At 41.2% G+C, this 17,837-nt stretch overlaps 1 protein-coding gene across 1 annotated transcript in view; it reads left to right on the top strand.

Annotated features, from left to right (window-relative positions):
* The window catches only part of ttn.1 (titin, tandem duplicate 1), a gene marked incomplete at its 5' end in the record, with an annotated part of 234,322 nt that overhangs the window by 216,079 nt on the left and 406 nt on the right, over positions 1-17,837 (top strand). The window contains 15 exons of the mRNA XM_080038532.1: positions 114-416; positions 523-822; positions 1,093-1,668; positions 2,139-2,447; positions 2,786-3,062; positions 3,792-4,120; positions 4,888-6,245; positions 6,468-7,354; positions 7,790-8,749; positions 9,367-10,008; positions 10,609-11,262; positions 11,746-12,457; positions 13,322-13,475; positions 14,965-15,369; positions 16,610-17,837. The exon at positions 16,610-17,837 is cut by the window's right edge and continues 406 nt beyond it. Of these exons, the coding sequence (XP_079894658.1) occupies positions 114-416; positions 523-822; positions 1,093-1,668; positions 2,139-2,447; positions 2,786-3,062; positions 3,792-4,120; positions 4,888-6,245; positions 6,468-7,354; positions 7,790-8,749; positions 9,367-10,008; positions 10,609-11,262; positions 11,746-12,457; positions 13,322-13,475; positions 14,965-15,369; positions 16,610-16,902 (8,159 nt within the window). The 3' untranslated portion in view covers positions 16,903-17,837. The remainder of the gene's footprint in view (positions 1-113; positions 417-522; positions 823-1,092; positions 1,669-2,138; positions 2,448-2,785; positions 3,063-3,791; positions 4,121-4,887; positions 6,246-6,467; positions 7,355-7,789; positions 8,750-9,366; positions 10,009-10,608; positions 11,263-11,745; positions 12,458-13,321; positions 13,476-14,964; positions 15,370-16,609) is intronic.

Genomic DNA, 17,837 nt, shown 5'->3' with positions numbered 1-17,837 from the left:
AGTTCAGAGTTGAGATTTTTTAAGCAAAATCTCCAAAAATCTCCCATAAAATGCTTGAAAAAAAACTAATTGTATCCGCTTAATGAAAGAAAATGCTATATTTTTCTCCACAGGTGCGCCCGAGCCTTCCAGCACTCCCCCAGAAATCATGGACGTCACCAAGAGTTCGGTGGCGCTTGCCTGGTCCCGACCCAAAGAGGACGGCGGTTCATCTATCAGCGGATACTTCATTGAGTTTAAGGAGGTTTCTGTGGAGACTTGGTCGAGACACGCGACCAAGATCTGCTCAACCATGTTCACGCTGCCCGGACTCACGCCCGACGCAGAGTACGTGTTCCGGGTTGTGGCCGTGAACGATATCGGAGAGAGCCAGGCCGGACCGGTGTCCGAACCAACTACATGCAAAGATCCATTCGGTAAGTTTAAATATACTGAGAAGATAGATAGATAGATGGATGGACAGACAGACAGACAGACAGAAAATGAATACCTATTATTTATTTTCTTTAATTCTCTTCCTAGACAAACCAAGCCAACCCGGTGAGATCGACACCGTCAAAGTGGCCAATAACTCCATCGCCATCAAGTGGCAGACGCCCGAATGTGACGGTGGCAAAGAGATCCTTGGCTACTGGGTGGAATACAGGAAATCCATCACAAGCACGTGGCAGAAATGCAACAAGCAGCGCGTGAAGGAGAAGGAATTCGCTATGTACGGATTGGCTGAATCCACGGAGTACGAATTCAGGGTCTTCGCTGAAAACGAGACCGGAATGAGCCGCCCACGTAGAACAGCAACATGCATCAAGACAAAACTCACCTGTAAGGGCACTCACAGACAGACAGACAGACAGACAGACAGACAGACAGACAGACAGACGGACAGACACAAAATAAATACATTACCTCATGGCCATGCATCCTGCCGTCTCTCTTTCACTCGCTTCCTAAACAAATGCAAAAACAAAATATATATTAGACTATTCCACAACTTGCTTGGCCATAGTGACATTACCATGAGACAGTATTGACCATTAATTCATTATGTGTTTTCTAATCATCTAATCAAAATCCGTATTTGTCCCTTCACAGCTGAGAACGCTCCCTGCCTGAGGAAGGAGATGGATGAAGTGACCGCCAAACTGGGCCAGCCCGCCGTCATGAAATGCCAGATAATCGGCCGCCCGAGTCCCGAGATCAAGTGGTACCACGCGGGCAAGGAGATAGTCGAGTCTCGCAAGCACGAGATGAGCTCCGACGGTCGCAACAACACACTGACCATCATGACGGACGCACAAGAGGACGAGGGCGAGTACACGTGCAAAGGAATCAACGACGCCGGTGAAGCCGAATGCACCGGAAAGCTGGTTTTGGAAGCGGCCGCATCCTTCAACCCCGACTACCCTCTCAAGGACACGTACTACGCCGGATTGGGCTCCACGCTGCGCATCCACGCCGTCTACATCGGACGTCCCGAGCCCAAAATCATGTGGCTTCACGGGGCAAAGACGCTGGAGGAATCGGAGGATATCAGCATCGAGAGCACCGAGCATTACACACATCTGGTTATTAAGAACGTCCAGAGGAGAGTGAACGGAGGGAAATACAGGCTCAGGCTGCACAACCACTTCGGACGGGCAGACCAGGCTTTCAATGTCGAGATCTACGGTAGGTTTTATGTTAAAGTTACACAACAAAACATTGATTGATTGATTGATTGATTGATTGATTGATTGATTGATTGATTGATTGATTGATTGATTGATTGATTGGTAGCTTTCATTGTTTTAATAGTATTCTTGCATTTTTCAATAGCTGATTTTCAAAGTGAAATGAAATATAAAATAATGTCTGGCTAATTTCCTATACATAAAATGCAGTTGCTTACTTCTGCTTAATTTGAATATACCACCATAATAAAAAAAATTCTAACACAATGTATTTGACTACTTAATAAGCCTAACTTTACCTATAAAGCATTAACTTTTAAAAGAAAATTACATAGAATACAATTTTTTTTTTATTAATTTTCTTTATTAAGATTTTCCAGGGCTATACAATTTAATTTCTAACATAATGTATTTGCAAAACTGATTTTATTCCATTAATTAATTCTCTATAACTCTTTTATTTCTTAGACACACCCGACGTGCCCCAGGGCCCGATTGTGCTTGACGCGCTGCTGAAGAACTCAGTGATAATCAGCTGGAAGGCTCCCAAGGACGACGGTGGATGTATGATCACTAACTACATCGTGGAGAAACGTGAGGACAAAGAGGAGGCCACAGAATGGGAGCTGGTGTCCTCATCCATCAACGGGACGTCCTGCCGTGTACCTAACCTCATAGACAGCGCAGGATACTTCTTTAGAGTTTACGCTCAGAATAGATACGGCAACAGCCACCCACTGGAAACCACTGAACCCATCCTCATCAAGAGTCAACTACGTAAGTCTTTCGTCTTTTTTTTACAGTTATATGAAACGAAATGTCTCATAAATCAGACAGTGAACAACATATGAACAAATCCTTCTGTAATAACCTTCAGAATAGTGCTGAGAATGATTATGGAAAGGTTAGTCGGTGAAACGTTTTCGTTATATTTCCCTTTAAACGTAAAGTAAAATAAATAGCTTTTACAGGATTTGTCGTGTTGTTTAAAAATATGTATTTTGCTTATGTTGTTGTACAGCCCATTGAGGCATTTTCTATGTGGAATTGAGCTAAAATACAATTGTGATTATTGACTATGGTTTATTCTTTCTTTCTATTTCCCTATCCAACAGAAAAACCATCCCCACCTCTGTCGCCAGTCGTTTCTGGAATCACCAAAGACTCCTGCGTGGTTTCCTGGAGGCCTCCGCTCACCGACGGCGGATCCAAGATCAAATGCTACTGTCTGGAGAAGAAGCACAAGATTGACAAGAAGGACTGGACAGAATGGACGGCCGTGACCAAGGACGAGATCAAACAGACCGTCTTCTCCGTGAAACGCCTCACAGAAGGACATGAGCACATCTTCAGAGTCAAGGCTGAGAATCTGGGCGGACAGAGCGACTACAGGTATGGAAATAAAACATTATCGTAACATTTTTTTTCGTTTTTTTTTAAACTACATGAAATGCAATTTAAATGACAAACGGACAGAGTGACTACTTGTATAAAATAATAAGCCTACCTTTGCATATAAAGCATTGGGTCCGTAGTCCGTTTTAGAGTAGATTTTAACAGCCTGGTATGAAATATGACATAGAATACATATATTTTAATTTTTTATTTTTATTATGATTTTCCAGGTTCATACATTACAGTCAATGATAATACATATACCTCTCATTAAGCCATCTGTAAATGTACATTAATAGCCCAGAGAAATGTATCACAGGCTCAGTAAGAGGTACAAAAGTGAACAAGGACCCAGATTAGGCATTAGAGAAGGCACATTAAATACCTAACTAAAACCTTGGCAGGGTGAGTACTTGTACGAAATAATAATAATAATAATAATAATAATAATAATAATAATAATAATAATAATAATAATAATAATAATAATAATAATTATAATAATAATAATAATAATAATAATAATAATAATAATAATAATAATAATAATAATAATAATAATAGGCCTACCTTTACATATAAAGCCTTAGGTCCCTAGAGTAGATTTTAACTATCACTTTAAAAGGTGGTGTCAGCGAATCTCTTTTAAATGAATGTAAAGCATTGTTACTTGATTGTTAAAAAGCGCTTCATAAATAAATATTTTTACAATTTTTTTTTTTCCAGTGAGGAGACTGCTCCGATCGTACCAACTGCCGCTGTGGACATCCGCGCCCCTGCCTTCAAGGAAGAACTCAGAAACATGAGCGTCAAGTACAAGAGCAATGCTACGCTCGTGTGCAAGATCTTAGGATCTCCCAAACCTGTCATTAAATGGTTCAGAAGAGGCAAAGAGATCCAGTCTGATGGAAAGAAAATCAAGATTCAGGAATTCAAGGGCGGTTACCATCAACTGGTGATCGCAGAAGCCGACATGGAAGATTCTACTGTCTATCAGATCAGGGCCACCAACCAAGGAGGCTCCATCTGTGCTACAATCTCTCTGGATGTTGAAGGTATTTATAGGCTTACAGATGTACTTTTTTGGTTAAGTAGACAGTGCAGCTGAATACGGGGATTTTTTTTTACTCATGGATATCATCACAAGACTTTGTTGTTTTCTCTTTTTTTTTACTACAATTTATTATTATTATTATTATTTTTTTTTATAAATGTTTGAATACATATGGAAATTTGGCAATATCTAACTAATTATGTGGACATTTGTAGTTCATGAAAAAAGCTAAAAACTTTTTAAAAAAACTAATGTGAGAAAATGGCCATTAAAGATGTTTGTATAGGAGAAATATACAGACACAAACAGACAAGGTTTAGTCAAATACACATCTAAAACTACATTTGTACCTTTCATTTATACTAGTATGAGAGACAAAATGTTATGAGTTGTTGTTGTTGTTGTGGTGTCTTAATGTTGTGATTTTATTGTCGTATTGTGTTATGTTTTACTGTTGTGAAATTGTGTGTTACTGTTTTTATACTTAGGTTATCCTTTTTGACAGAGATGTATTACTCTGTTTCCTGTCCAGGGACTACAGATGAAAATTAGCTTATAGCTAAATCTGGCACTGCTTATGTGCTGTGCATTGTCCCTGTTAAATAAACAAATAAAAAAATAATAATAATAATTATGTATTAAGCAAAATAGAAAAAAAAATCTAAATTTACTTGTAAAAGTCGGACGTTTTTCACCTTCAGTGTCTTGCTTTGAATTAAAATAAAAAATGCCATGAAACCTAAAATAAATGTTCTCTTTTATTTCCAGTACCTGCCAAGATCAACCTGCCCAAGAACCTCAAGGACAAGGAACCAATCCCCGCACTGCGCGGCGAAATGGTCAACATCAAAATACCTTTCAGTGGCAAACCGGACCCCGTCATCACGTGGCAGAAGGGTCAAGATCTCATCGACAGCAATGGCCACTACCAAGTCATCGTCACCAGATCGTTCACTTCTCTCGTCTTCCCCAACGGAGTCGACAAGAAAGACGCCGGTTTCTACATTGTCTGTGCTAAGAACAGATTTGGCATCGACCAGCAAACCGTTGAATTGGACGTCGCGGATGTCCCGGACCCTCCACGTGGTCTCAAGGCCAGCGATGTATCCAGAGATTCAGTCACGTTGAACTGGGTGGCGCCCGCAAACGACGGCGGCAGCAAAGTGGTGGCGTACATCATCGAGAAGTGCCCCACGACCGCCGAAAGATGGCAGAGAGTGGCGCAATCTCGCGACACGCGCTACACCGTCACCGATCTGTTCGGAGGCACCAGCTACCAGTTCAGAGTGATCGCGGAGAATAAATTCGGACAGAGCGCCGCGTCCGAGACCAGCGGAGCCATCATGACCAAGGAAGACAAGTCCAGAGTTTTGCTTTACGACAGAGAAGTTGACGATTCGGAATACGTGCCGAGTCGCAAGGCGCTTCACGGCGACGGCAAGAATCTGCACACCAAATACAACATCGCAGAGGAGCTGAGCCACGGACAGTTCGGCATCGTCCACCGTTGCGTGAGCGTGTCCTCGGAGAAGACCTACATGGCCAAGTTCTTCAAGGTGAGAGGAGCCGATCAAGCCGTCGTCAAGAAGGAGATCGCCACGTTGAACCTCGCCAAACACGCTAACTTCCTGCTCCTGCACGAGTCCTTCGAATGCCCGGAAGAGCTGGTGTTGATCTACGATTTCATCTCCGGCGCCGACATTTTCGAGCGTCTAAGCGTCGCCGACTTCGAGCTGAACGAACGGGAGATTAGGAACTACATCAGGCAGGTGTGTTCGGCCCTCGAGTTCCTGCACGACCAGAGCTACGCGCACTTCGACATCCGCCCGGAAAACATCGTCTACACAACACGTACGAGCTCCAATATCAAGATTATCGAGTTGGGACAAGCAAGACGCATGACCCCAGGCGATCAGATCAAGGTGCAGTACACTACAGCAGAGTACGCCGCCCCGGAGATCCACCAATCGGACCTGGTTAGCACCGTCACAGACATGTGGTCCGTGGGTGTGTTGGCCTACGTCCTGCTGAGCGGACTCAATCCCTTCACAGCCGAGACCAACCAACAGATGATCGACAACATCTCCAACGCAGCCTACACCTATGATGATGAGTCATTCAAACAGGTCAGTAGTAAGGGTGTGAGGGTCTGTCTGTCTGTCTGTCTGTCTGTCTGTCTGTCTGTCTGTCTATCGGTTTCGTACGGTCATGACATTTCTGGAAATAACAATAATATTTTTTTAAATAAAACAATGTTGCAAATTATGAATAGATTTACAATTTTAGAAGATAGAAAACTTTAAATGTTTTTAATTAATCGATAATGTTTTGTCATCCACCCTTTACAGGTCAGTGTTGAAGCATTGGACTTCACCGACCGCACCATGACCAAGGAGCGTAGGCACCGTATGACCGCCGCGGAGGCCCTGGCACATCCCTGGCTCACCAAGCCGGCCGAAGAGCTCAGCGTCCGGGCCATCAACACCACCAGACACAAGAGATACTACCAGTCCATGGTGAAGAAAGAGTGGAAGACGGTCGTGTCCGCGGCCCGCATAGCTAGCGGCGGCTCCATTCGCTCACAACGCGGCGTTTTCGTCGCTAAAGTCAAGATCGCGCCGTTTGAAAATGGCCCTGTCGCCGGCCAGATCAGCCACGCGGTTGTCAACGAAGGGGACAGCGTCAAATTCATCTGCAACATCGAGAACTACGACAGCTCCACCGAAGTCACGTGGTACTGCGGAGTGAGGCAGCTGGAAGCCGGCGCCAAGTACGAAATCGACTACGAAGACGGTCTGGCTGTTATCACAATCAGCAAGGTTACGAGAGCCGACGATGGCACCTACAGATGTAAGATTGTCAATGAATACGGAGAGGACAGTGGCTACGCGGAGCTGTTTATCAGGAGCGTGAGATCCTACCAGGAATACTTCACAACCCGCGTGGTAAAGAAGACCAAACGTAGGGTGGACACCGCTAGAATGCTCCAGAAGCCACCGGAGTTCACGCTGCCGTTGTTCAACCAGACGGCTTACATCGGAGAGGACATTCGCTTCGGCGTGACCATCACGGTTCACCCCGAGCCGAGAGTCATCTGGCACAAGTCCGGACAGAAGATGTCGCCCGAGAGTGACAAGAAATACACCTTCATCAGCGATAAGGGACTGTACCAGCTCATCATACACAAGGCCGAGAAGGAAGATGATGCAGAGTACAGCGTGGTGGCTCGCAACAGGTACATTTACATTTTTTAAATTTATTTATTTGTAAAGCATCTTTTAAAGGATTTTTAAAGGTTTCAGGTAAAAGGGGATTTTTTTTTACATTCACAGAGTCTGCATTCAGTTTACAAAACATATTTTCTCTACATGTATTTGTTAGTATTGAATAATTCTATCCATCATAGTTCAAAACTAAATTATTGTGAGGAACCTGACACCAAACGTAAGACTAGAAATGTATCTGTAAACAACAGTGAAACAGTAACTTTTCAGGAAGCTTTCTAACTTCAAACAGTGTTCCAGGGATCTACATTTTCCTGTGAGGAAAGTTTGTTAATTCCGTTATTAGAAATATACCTTAGAAAATGTTTCACTTCTCTCTGACACACCCACAAAGTTATATAGCACTCTAACTAAATCAATCTCTCAAATCTCTGCCTCATTCTCAGGTATGGAGACGACAGCTGCAAGGCCCGTCTGACCATCGTCCCTCGACCCAAACCGGCCGACCTCACCCTGCGCCCGATGTTCAAGCGTCTCCTCGCTAACGTCGAGTGCCGCGAGGGCCAGAACGTCCGCTTTGAGATCAGGGTCTCCGGAAAGCCCGACCTGAAATGGGAGAAGGACGGCATGCCTTTGACACTGGGCCCCTCCATCGAGGTGGTCCACGAAGGTTTGGACTACTTCATTCTCCACGTCAAGGACACTTTGGCCGAAGATTCTGGCGTTTACCGCGTCACTGCTTCTAACTCGGCCGGATCTGCCAGCTGTCAAGCCACGCTAAGAGTGGAACGCTGTCTCCACGTCAAGAAGGAGTACGAGCCAAGCGAGAAGGAGAAGAAGGCAATGGCGGGCAAGGCCGAACTGGACAAGAAGGTCCGTCTGCACCAGATTATGACCGGTACAGTTATCTCGCCGCTGCCACCCCTCGCGGTACAAGCCGTGCGCGAGGCAGCCACCACGTTCAAGCCAGCAGTCACCACCAAGAAGGGAGAGAAATCAGAGGCCGAGATCTTGAAGGAGAAAGAGGAAAGGAAGAAGCGCGCGGACGAGAAGAGATTGCGCATGCCTTACGACGTGCCGGCTCCACGCGTCATCAACCCGGCTTCGCTCGAAGAGGACAACGAGATCAAGCACTTCCAGCCGCTGTCGGATATGAAATGGTACAAGAAGCTGCGCGATCAGTACGAGTTCCCCGAGCCCATGGATAAGATCTCGCACAAGAGGATGAAGAGAATTCGCCTGTCCAGATGGGAGCAGTTCTACGAGATTCCAGTCAGGATCAAGGACCAGTACAAACCAAGATGGAAGATCTCAGCTCTGACTCAAGATGATTTGGAGACAGTGAGACCGTCAAGACATCGCACTCCTTCACCAGAGCTGGACGCTTACCACAGGATCCGGAGAAGGTATAATAATAATAATAATAATGCATTTATTTTATGTGGCGCTTTTCAGGGCACTCAAGGTCGCCTAACAAGCATAAAACAAGGCAAAAACACATGGACTCCTATGTGATGTATTGGAATGTATTGACATTTATCTGGTATAGGATGTAAAGGTCAAAATACTGACTAACAAAAGAAAGAAGAAATTACTATAATATTGTAATTGATTGACATTTTATTTTATTTATTTTACTTAAAAAAAAAATTGTCCACCAACATGTATACATACATACAGAAAAACAAAACGAAACAAGAAAAACAATCCTGACAATAACACACTTAACACAAATAATGGTAAAAACTATATTGATTAGATGAAAAAAAAAAAGTGAATCAAATATAATCATATTGACATTTACTGGTATAGGATGTAAAAGTCAAAACACTGAATTTAAAAAGAAAGAAACATTTGCAAACTAAAAAAATCTTTAGTTTTAGTTTTAATTTACTTTGAAATGTCCTTAAACAAATTTCCCCATGCATTCCACAGTCCTGTCAAACAGTCTAGACAAATACGTTTTATAATATAAATGAACAATTTTCTAAAACAAATTTCCCCATCCATCCATCCGTTGTAGATCACTGGGTGACCTCTCGGACGAGGAGCTTTTGCTGCCCGTGAACGACTACCTCGCCATGAAGAGAACCGAGGAGGAACGTCTGCGTTTGGAGGACGAACTGGAGATGGGTTATTCCATGTCTCCACCGTCCCACAGCCCGGTTCGCTTCGAGCTATCCGCCCTACGCCCCTCATCTCCCCGCCGCGCATACAGCGACGACGAAGGCGAGGAAATTCACCGCTACGACTCCTACAGAATCCCGTCTAAGTACGAGGCCGGACCCAGCTTTGTCGATTTGCGTCAACGTCACGACAAGGTTACCTACAAGCCGTCCGGGCAAAAGCATCAAGTATACGAGGAACGCGAGGATCTAGAACTCCTGCGTCCACACAAAACCACACAGAGAATCACGTCCTACAAGAGCCAACTCAAGCACATGGAGTTTGAGGAGAAGACCAGGAGTTATAAGAAGGAATCTACAACCAAAGTGACCAAGTTCTCCGAGGCGACAGAATCGGAGCACCTGACTTTGCACACAACAGAGTTTGTCCCCAAGCCGATCAAGAAGATGACATACGCCGAGCCAGAGATGAAGACCGAACACCTCGGAAAGGCGGCCAAGACCGAAATCACTTACCCAAAAGTTGATTTCCAGTCAAGGTGTGTATATATTCGGGCATTGCTGTGTTTTTTGTAAAGTGCTGTTATTTTTTCTCAATTGCAAGGCTTGATTTAGTATTTTAAAAGGTGTCCATTGCAGTTTTTATTTCTTCCGAAGGAGTATTAGGGCCACCATATTTTTTCTAAAGTAACATACAGTTTAAAACTTCGAGATATTCTGATAAACTTTTTTCAATTTTTTCTGATAATATTGTCGAAGTAACTTTTTTAATATTTTGTCTTTAAGCAAAGTTCAATTTATTTCTTAAAATTTTGTAGATTTTCTTACTAATCTTAATCTTTCTATCCATCTATCTATCTATCTATCTATCTATCTATCTATCTATCTATCTATCTATCTATCTATCTATCTATCTATCTATCTATCTATCTATCTATCTATCTATCTATCTATCTATCTATCTATCTATCAACCCGGATAATTAAGACATTTAAAAAACATATGATTTAAACTAAGCCTATAGCCTAAGTGCCTATTATTAAAGAAAAAAGATGTAATATGAATTGAACAATTTTAAAAAACCAATGCATAACAAATTAACCATTTATTTATTCCATCTTATCTTTCCATCCATCCAGGTATGAGGAGCGCAAACAGGCCCTGAGATCCGAGAGGCGGTCCGTTGAGAGGAAGGTTGAGACCACGTCCCAATCTCCCTTCTCTCTGGACCACGCACCTCGCATCAACATCCGCATGCGTTCACACCGCGTCCCCTACGGCACCAGCACCAAATTCACCCTCAACATCCAGGCCAAACCCGACCCACAAGTAAAATGGTCCCACAACGGCAAGGAAATTCAACACGGCTACAAGTACCACATCACCAACATCAGCGGCGTTTTAACTCTGCAAATCATCAACTGTGTCACCGAAGACGCGGGCACTTACAAAGTCGTGTGCACGAACGCGAGAGGTGAATGTTCGGATTATGCTACGTTGGATGTGGCGGGTTCGGAAATCTCGGCTTATTCGGCACTACGTAGGGAACAGGAGGAGGAAATGGAATCGGCGCCATCTTTCCACATGTCCAAATCCACAAGAAAAACGGAGGGATATCATGTGTCCAAATCGTCTTCGTCCAAAACTACAGTGACAGAAGTGAGAGAAATGAGCGAGACTAAAATGGTGAAGGAATCGTCCACGACTACTACAGTGGTGGAGAGGAGAGGAGTCGCTGCCAAGTTCATCACCAAACCAATGTCCCTCACTGTGGAAGAAGGAGACCTCGTCAGGTGAGTGTTTATTTTATTAAAAAAATAATTATTGTAGGCTTTTTTTCAGGTTTATTAAGCAGGGACAATGCACACGAATAAAAAAATTAAACAAATATATATTTTATTTAATATAAATTTTACTAATTTTTAAAGGATAATGTGGCATCCAATTATTTTTACTAAATATTTAAATACATTTATTTTTATTTTTTTTGAGTAGCTTTCACGTAATGAGACCCAGTGACTCAAAATCATCCGCAGAAATTAAAACCAACCAGAACACACCCTTTTAAATTGGATTTTAGTACTTATATTCTATTTTATATTATTATTATGGAAAATCCATGTGTCAATACATTGCAGTGCAATATTTGGGGTCCTTGAAAAGCTTGAATTTCACCCTTAAAAAGCTGTATGAACCCTGTATTTTGGATATAATAACCTCTATGATTGCTCGGTTTTTCAAATGAAATATCTCATTTTCAAATCCAATTCTTCCAGGTTCGACTGTGACTTCGATGGAGAACCGGCCCCGACTATCAACTGGCTCCGCGAGGGATCTGCGGTGGCTTCCACCTTCCGTCACCACGTCGTTTCAACCCAGACCAACTCTCACTTCGAGATCTCCGACGTCGACCAATCCGACGAAGGCAGCTACAGCGTGGTGGTGGAAAACGCCAGTGGCTCCCAAGAGGCCCATTTCACCCTCACAATCCGCAAGAACGAGTCCAGGGAAAAAGTCCTTTCCACGGCCAGAATCACCTCGCCGGAAGCCAAGTCTCCAGTGCCGATCAAAACACCCGGACAAGTGAAATCGCCAGAACCAATCAAATCGCCCGAAAGAGTCAAGTCACCTGTTTCGGCGAAATCCCCGACCCCGAAGTCAACTACACCAAAATCACCCACTCCTAAATCGCCCGAACCAATCAAATCGCCCGAACGAGTCAAGTCCCCTGTTTCGGCGAAATCACCTACACCAAAGTCACCCACACCTAAATCACCCACTCCTAAATCGCCGACACCAGCCGATAAGGAACGTGTGATGTCGCCGATTAAGTCGCCGAAGAGAGTGACGTCGCCGACTAAGGACGCGCCATATTTCATGCTTCAGCCGAGATCTCAGAATGTAAACGAAGGACAGAAAGTCAAATTCGAATGTGAGATCGGAGGAGATTCTACAGCTGAGGTGGAGTGGCTGAAAGACAACGTGACGGTGAGTATTTCTTTTTTAAAACACAGACAGTTTAGTTTGAAAAAAAGGGTTGTGTGGGAGGGGGGGTTCAAACTATTCTTTTTATTAATTGTTGACAGTGCAGATGAATAGGGGTAATATTTTTTGAACTTAAACTGTAGACATCATCATTAATTGTCCTGCGGAGAAATGTAGGAAGCAATAAGTTGAAGTTCAGCTTTTCAAATGTGTGTATGAATGTGACTGAATACAAAAAAGGGCAAAAAAAAAAAAAAAGGTGCTTCAAGGAACTTTTAAATGGGGCGACTGTGGCTCAGGTGGAAGAGCGGGTCGGCCGATGATCAAAGGGTTGGAGGTTCGATCCCCGCCCTGCTACCTGTGTCATAGTTGTTGTGTCCTTGGGCAAGACACTTCAACCACCTTGCCTCGTGTGAATGTCGATAGTTAGCCTGCTATCGGTGTGTGAATGGTAACGTGTAAATGGGAACAGGTCTCCCTTGCAAAAGAGTCTTCGGTCTCAATGGGATATACCTGTATAAATAAAGGTTAAAAAAAAAAAATATATATATATATATATTTCTGAAACAGTCTAATCTTCCTCTGATGATCATAAATTACATGTCACAGCAAACGAGACCATCAGTGCAAAGAATGCTTTTTTTTATATAGTTTTTCTTAGTAAGAACACTACCGCTTTTGTCCAAGTTCCTTGGAGCACCTTTTAAATGTATTAATTTGTCTCTAACCTAACATAACTCTATTTATTTGCAATAAAAGTGAAAGTACAATATGGCCTAATTAAAACGGTTACAGGTAGAGTGTGGCAGATTTAAGATAATGCTGTATTTCTACATTGGTTCTAAATATGACTCTGTCTCTTTGCAGATTTCCGTTGCATCCAAAATGCGCATGAGTCGCTCTAAGAACATCTTCACTCTGGAGATCAGTGAAGCAACAATGGCCGACAGTGGAAAATACACAATAAAAGCCAAAAACCAGTTCGGACAATGTTCCGCAACTTCCTCCCTCAACGTCCTCAGTAAGTTTTTTTTTTCGTTACGGCAACGCAACTAAACTCAACGCTGTTTTAAAAACACTGGCTCTCGGTGTTTTTAAATTTGCTTTGGATACTAACACGTGTTATGTTAAATATATATTAGACGTTACAACACCAAAGCAAAAAATACATCTTAAGTTGAGACACTGCAGGTGAATAGGGTTAACATTTATTTATTTATTTTCGGTAATTCACCCTTTTGTCTTCTAATCTATTTTTCTCTCTCCTCACTCGATAAGCCCATTCGGGTTTCTGACCTCTCCAGCACATACTCTTTTAATCTTTACATGTGTTAATGTATTTGTTGAGTGTGTTGAGTGTGTGCAAATAAATAAATGAATAAATAAATAAAAATTAATTTCTTAAAATAAAAAATAATTAAAAGGGTAAACATTCTTAACTTATAGATATTATCATGATGAAACTTTGCCAGTTGATTCATTAAAGGTGCAGTGTGTAATATGACATCATCAAGAAAGTTCTAGAATGCAACGCTCCCTGGGTAACCCCACCCCTTTTGAATAATAACAGAAGCTACAGTGGCCTTCAAGGACAAGAACAATTCTAAATTGTAAACAATGCACCTGATGACATTCCAAAAACATGGATGCCTCCATAAGACTTGCCCGCTCAATGGACAAAATGTAACATTAATATTTGTAATTCTCCGCTCAGGAGGATCATTCAGATTATTGGCAGAGGTGATTTTACACCAATGAGGACATATTTATGAATGAGGATATTGATTTTAGCTAATAAATGACTTAAAATGTTACACAGTGCCCCTTTAAATCAAAAGTATTATTTTTTTGTATTACAATTTTTTTTTCTGAATTTTTTGAATAAATTTGCACATTTGGCAAATACCTAACTAAGTACTAAGTATGTTTAAATTTGCATCTCTTAAAAAAATTAAAATTAAAATCTAGACGTTTCAATCAATTTCATTTTTACAATATATTATTATTATAATGTCCAAAGTTTTTACATAACAGATTTTGTATACAGCCTTTCTTTCATTTTATAAAGAAAAAAATACTTTGTACAAGTCTTAAAATGTCTCATAAATCAGACAGTGAACAACACATGAACAAATCCTTCTGTAATAACCTTCAGAATAGTGCTAAGACTGATTATGGAAAGTCAAGTTGATGTAAGTGCTTTATAAGTTGAATATACAGACGCAAACAGACCAGGTTTAGTCAAATGAACACCTGAAGGTACATGTTGGACCTTTGATTTATACTAGTATGAAAGAAGACATGTTATCGAAGCAAAATAGACAAGAATCTCATTGGAAAAAAACACTTTATTTACTCGCAGTGTCTCGCCTTAAAGTGTAATTCAACACTTAGCATTTAGCAAAAAAAAACCTAGCATCCCATCTTTACACTCACTGTCTGTCATACTTTACAGTATATACTCATTCGCCATGTGCTTTGTCTTTGTCATTTGCATCCTCCACTTGCAGCGCTTATTGAAGAACCAACACAAATGATAATTGTGGAGCAAAAAGCTTCAACAACTGACGCTGCTGCCCTTGCTTCCACCGGCATGAAGCAAAGTGTAATGTCCACATCTCTCACAACAATGGACTCGGCTTCCATGCTAGCTAGCAGCGGGTTCAAATCTGCTGAATTTTCCTATGAAAGCGGATCCGCCACTAGCATGTCTGCGGCTACGGCTATGTTATCGGCTCAGTCAATGATGTCAATGAGCTCATCATCAAGCAGCGCTGCAACAAGCCAAATGATGGAGATGGAGATGGGAATGGAAATGTCCTCTCACTCGCATGTTGAGGCCTTTTCTTCTTCTTCGTCTTCCTCTTCTTCTGCGACTGCAATGAGCGCAGTCACGACCATAGGCGGTAAAAGAGGTGAGACGCGTTAAAGGTGCAGTCAGCTGATTCTGGAGAAGGCTTTTTATTGTTGTTGTGCTCAAATCACTTTTTGTCAAAATCGGTTCAATATCTCCTCATGATTCGCTTACCTGTGTGTGAGCTGGAGAAAAAAAATCCAGTCTCAATACACAGCCTAGGCTCTGTAAATGGGCATGTTGTTAACTATGGTGGTTTCACTGATTTTGACATAGGGCTAAAGTGATTTTTGACAACAAGCGTTCTCTAGAATCGCTGACTAGACCTTTAATTTGCACTTAGAAGCTTTGATAATCTAAACATCTTTGTTGAGAAATACAAAGATGAAGCCCTGCGTGTTCATCCATGTTTGTTTGTTTGTTTGTTCCTCTTGTGAATTCATCAATAGACATTTATAACTTCTGCATTTTATGAATGAAAAAAAAACTATATACAGGTCTTAAAAATCCTTCGAAGTTGAGATTTTTGGTTCAGAGTAATTGAAAAAAAATAATGTTGAGATAATGTCCGTTAAAGATGGTTGTATAGGAGAAATAAACAGATGCAAACAGACAAGGTTTAGTAAAATAAACACCTGAATGTACATGTTGGACCTTTGATTTATACTAGTATGAAAGAAGACATGTTATGGAAGCAAAATAGACACACAAAAAATCTCAAAATTGGCCAGTGGTTTAAAAAAATTTTTTTTCTAACATTGGTGACTGATCTCGAAGAAAATGTCTCATAATTCAGACAAATAACAACATATGAACACATCCTTCTGTAATAACCTTCAGAATAGTGCTGAGAATGATTATGGAAAGTTTAGTTGATGTAAGTGCTTTGGAAGTTAGTTGAGATATGTGGTTCATTTAGGAGTATTGAAAATATATATATATATATATATTGTTGAGATAATGTCCGTTAAAGATGGTTGTATAGGAGAAATATACAGTTTAGTCGATGTAAGTGCTTTAGAAGTTGATATGTTCGGTTCAGAGTATTGAGAAAAAAAAAAAAATTATTAAAGAAACTATAAGTTGGTTGTAAAAACTTAAGACGTTGAAATGTTTGGGTTCGAACATTGAGAAAAATAGATAAATGAATAAAAATGATGTTAGTTTTAAACATTGAACATGTTTAGTAAAAAATTAGATTTTCGGTTCAGAGTATTTAGAAGAAAAAAAGATATCAAGGATTAAGTTAAGGGTTTAAAAAAATTGGTCACTAATCTCATTTTCCCCTTTTTCCTCCACAGGTGCCCCACCAAAGATTGAATCTCTGCCCCAGAACGTGAGTGCCGAGCCGGGCAAGTCACTGACAGTAGCCGGGGTGATTTCTGGAGAACCGGCCCCCAATGTGCAGTGGCTTCGCGCGGGTCAAACCCTCCCAAGCGGTGACGGGCGCTTCCACGTCGAATACAGTGAAGACCTGGCCACTCTCATGATCTCTGGGGTCAAGGAAGGCGACTCTGGAGCTTACACACTCAAACTGTCCAATGAACTAGGCTCTGCTTCTGCAACTGTCAATGTTTCTATTCGGTCTATGTAAAAGAAGAAAATGAAAGTTAAAAAAAAAAAAAAAAAAAAAAAAAAAAAAAAGTTAATTTATTTTCCCCAAATTTTTTTTCTTCCTTTACCTTACCTTACTTCCTTCCATCCAGAAAACCGTTTTATCTAGTGAAAATAGCAAAACGATTAATATATAATACTTGATAAAAAAAAAATCTGGATTTTCTTCTGTTCTTGTAAATATGAACTATTTTTGTACCAAACTTGACATTCATTTATGCCAATCCAACTAGACTACTAAAAGAAAAGAAGTCTAAAGAGTTGTTATAAAATGTGCCATATTGGACAATTATGACTTAGGAATTTTTGAACCCACTTTTCTGTGACATGTACATAATGTATATAGCCGAATTGAACGGTTATGGGAAATGTATGCGATTGTTATTTATGACAACCTGAAACTAAAAAGAAGTTAAAAGAATGAACTGAAGCAGGAGAAAGTTCCATGAAAAAAGGGACGAATACCCTGTGAAAAACTAAAAGCAACTGAATCAATGTGCCTCAACCAGCGAGTTGACGTCTTTAAGATTTCCTCAACAGGTAGAGAGGCTTCCCTGTTGACGTTTAATGAAACCAAGCGTAAATAAAAAAAGACAAAAAGTTATTGTTTTTGGACATGCAGTTGTTGCGTGCGATATAACAGTTTCTGAATGAGTTATGAGTTATGTACCATGTGCCTAAGCGTAAGGCCCTGCGTGCTGTTTAACATAAACCCTCATGTATAAGCAGCACACACTGGCCTTGTGTCTCAGGCTATATGAAATACGTCACAAGTTCAACCAACCGTGATTTTAACATTTTAAACACCTGCTTTTTAAGAGGGCGAGCGGCCTGCACTCTAAAGCTAAAGATTTTATTTTCATTTTATTTTATTTTCAAATTTTAATTTAAAAAAAAAAAAAAAGGAGCGCTACT

The sequence above is a fragment of the Ammodytes marinus genome (assembly GCF_949987685.1).
Source record: "Ammodytes marinus genome assembly, chromosome: 12".
In the NCBI taxonomy this organism is placed as follows: Eukaryota; Metazoa; Chordata; class Actinopteri; order Uranoscopiformes; family Ammodytidae; genus Ammodytes; species Ammodytes marinus.
The sequence above is the reverse complement of the archived record's forward strand: the minus strand, read 5'-3'. Positions and strand labels throughout refer to the sequence as shown.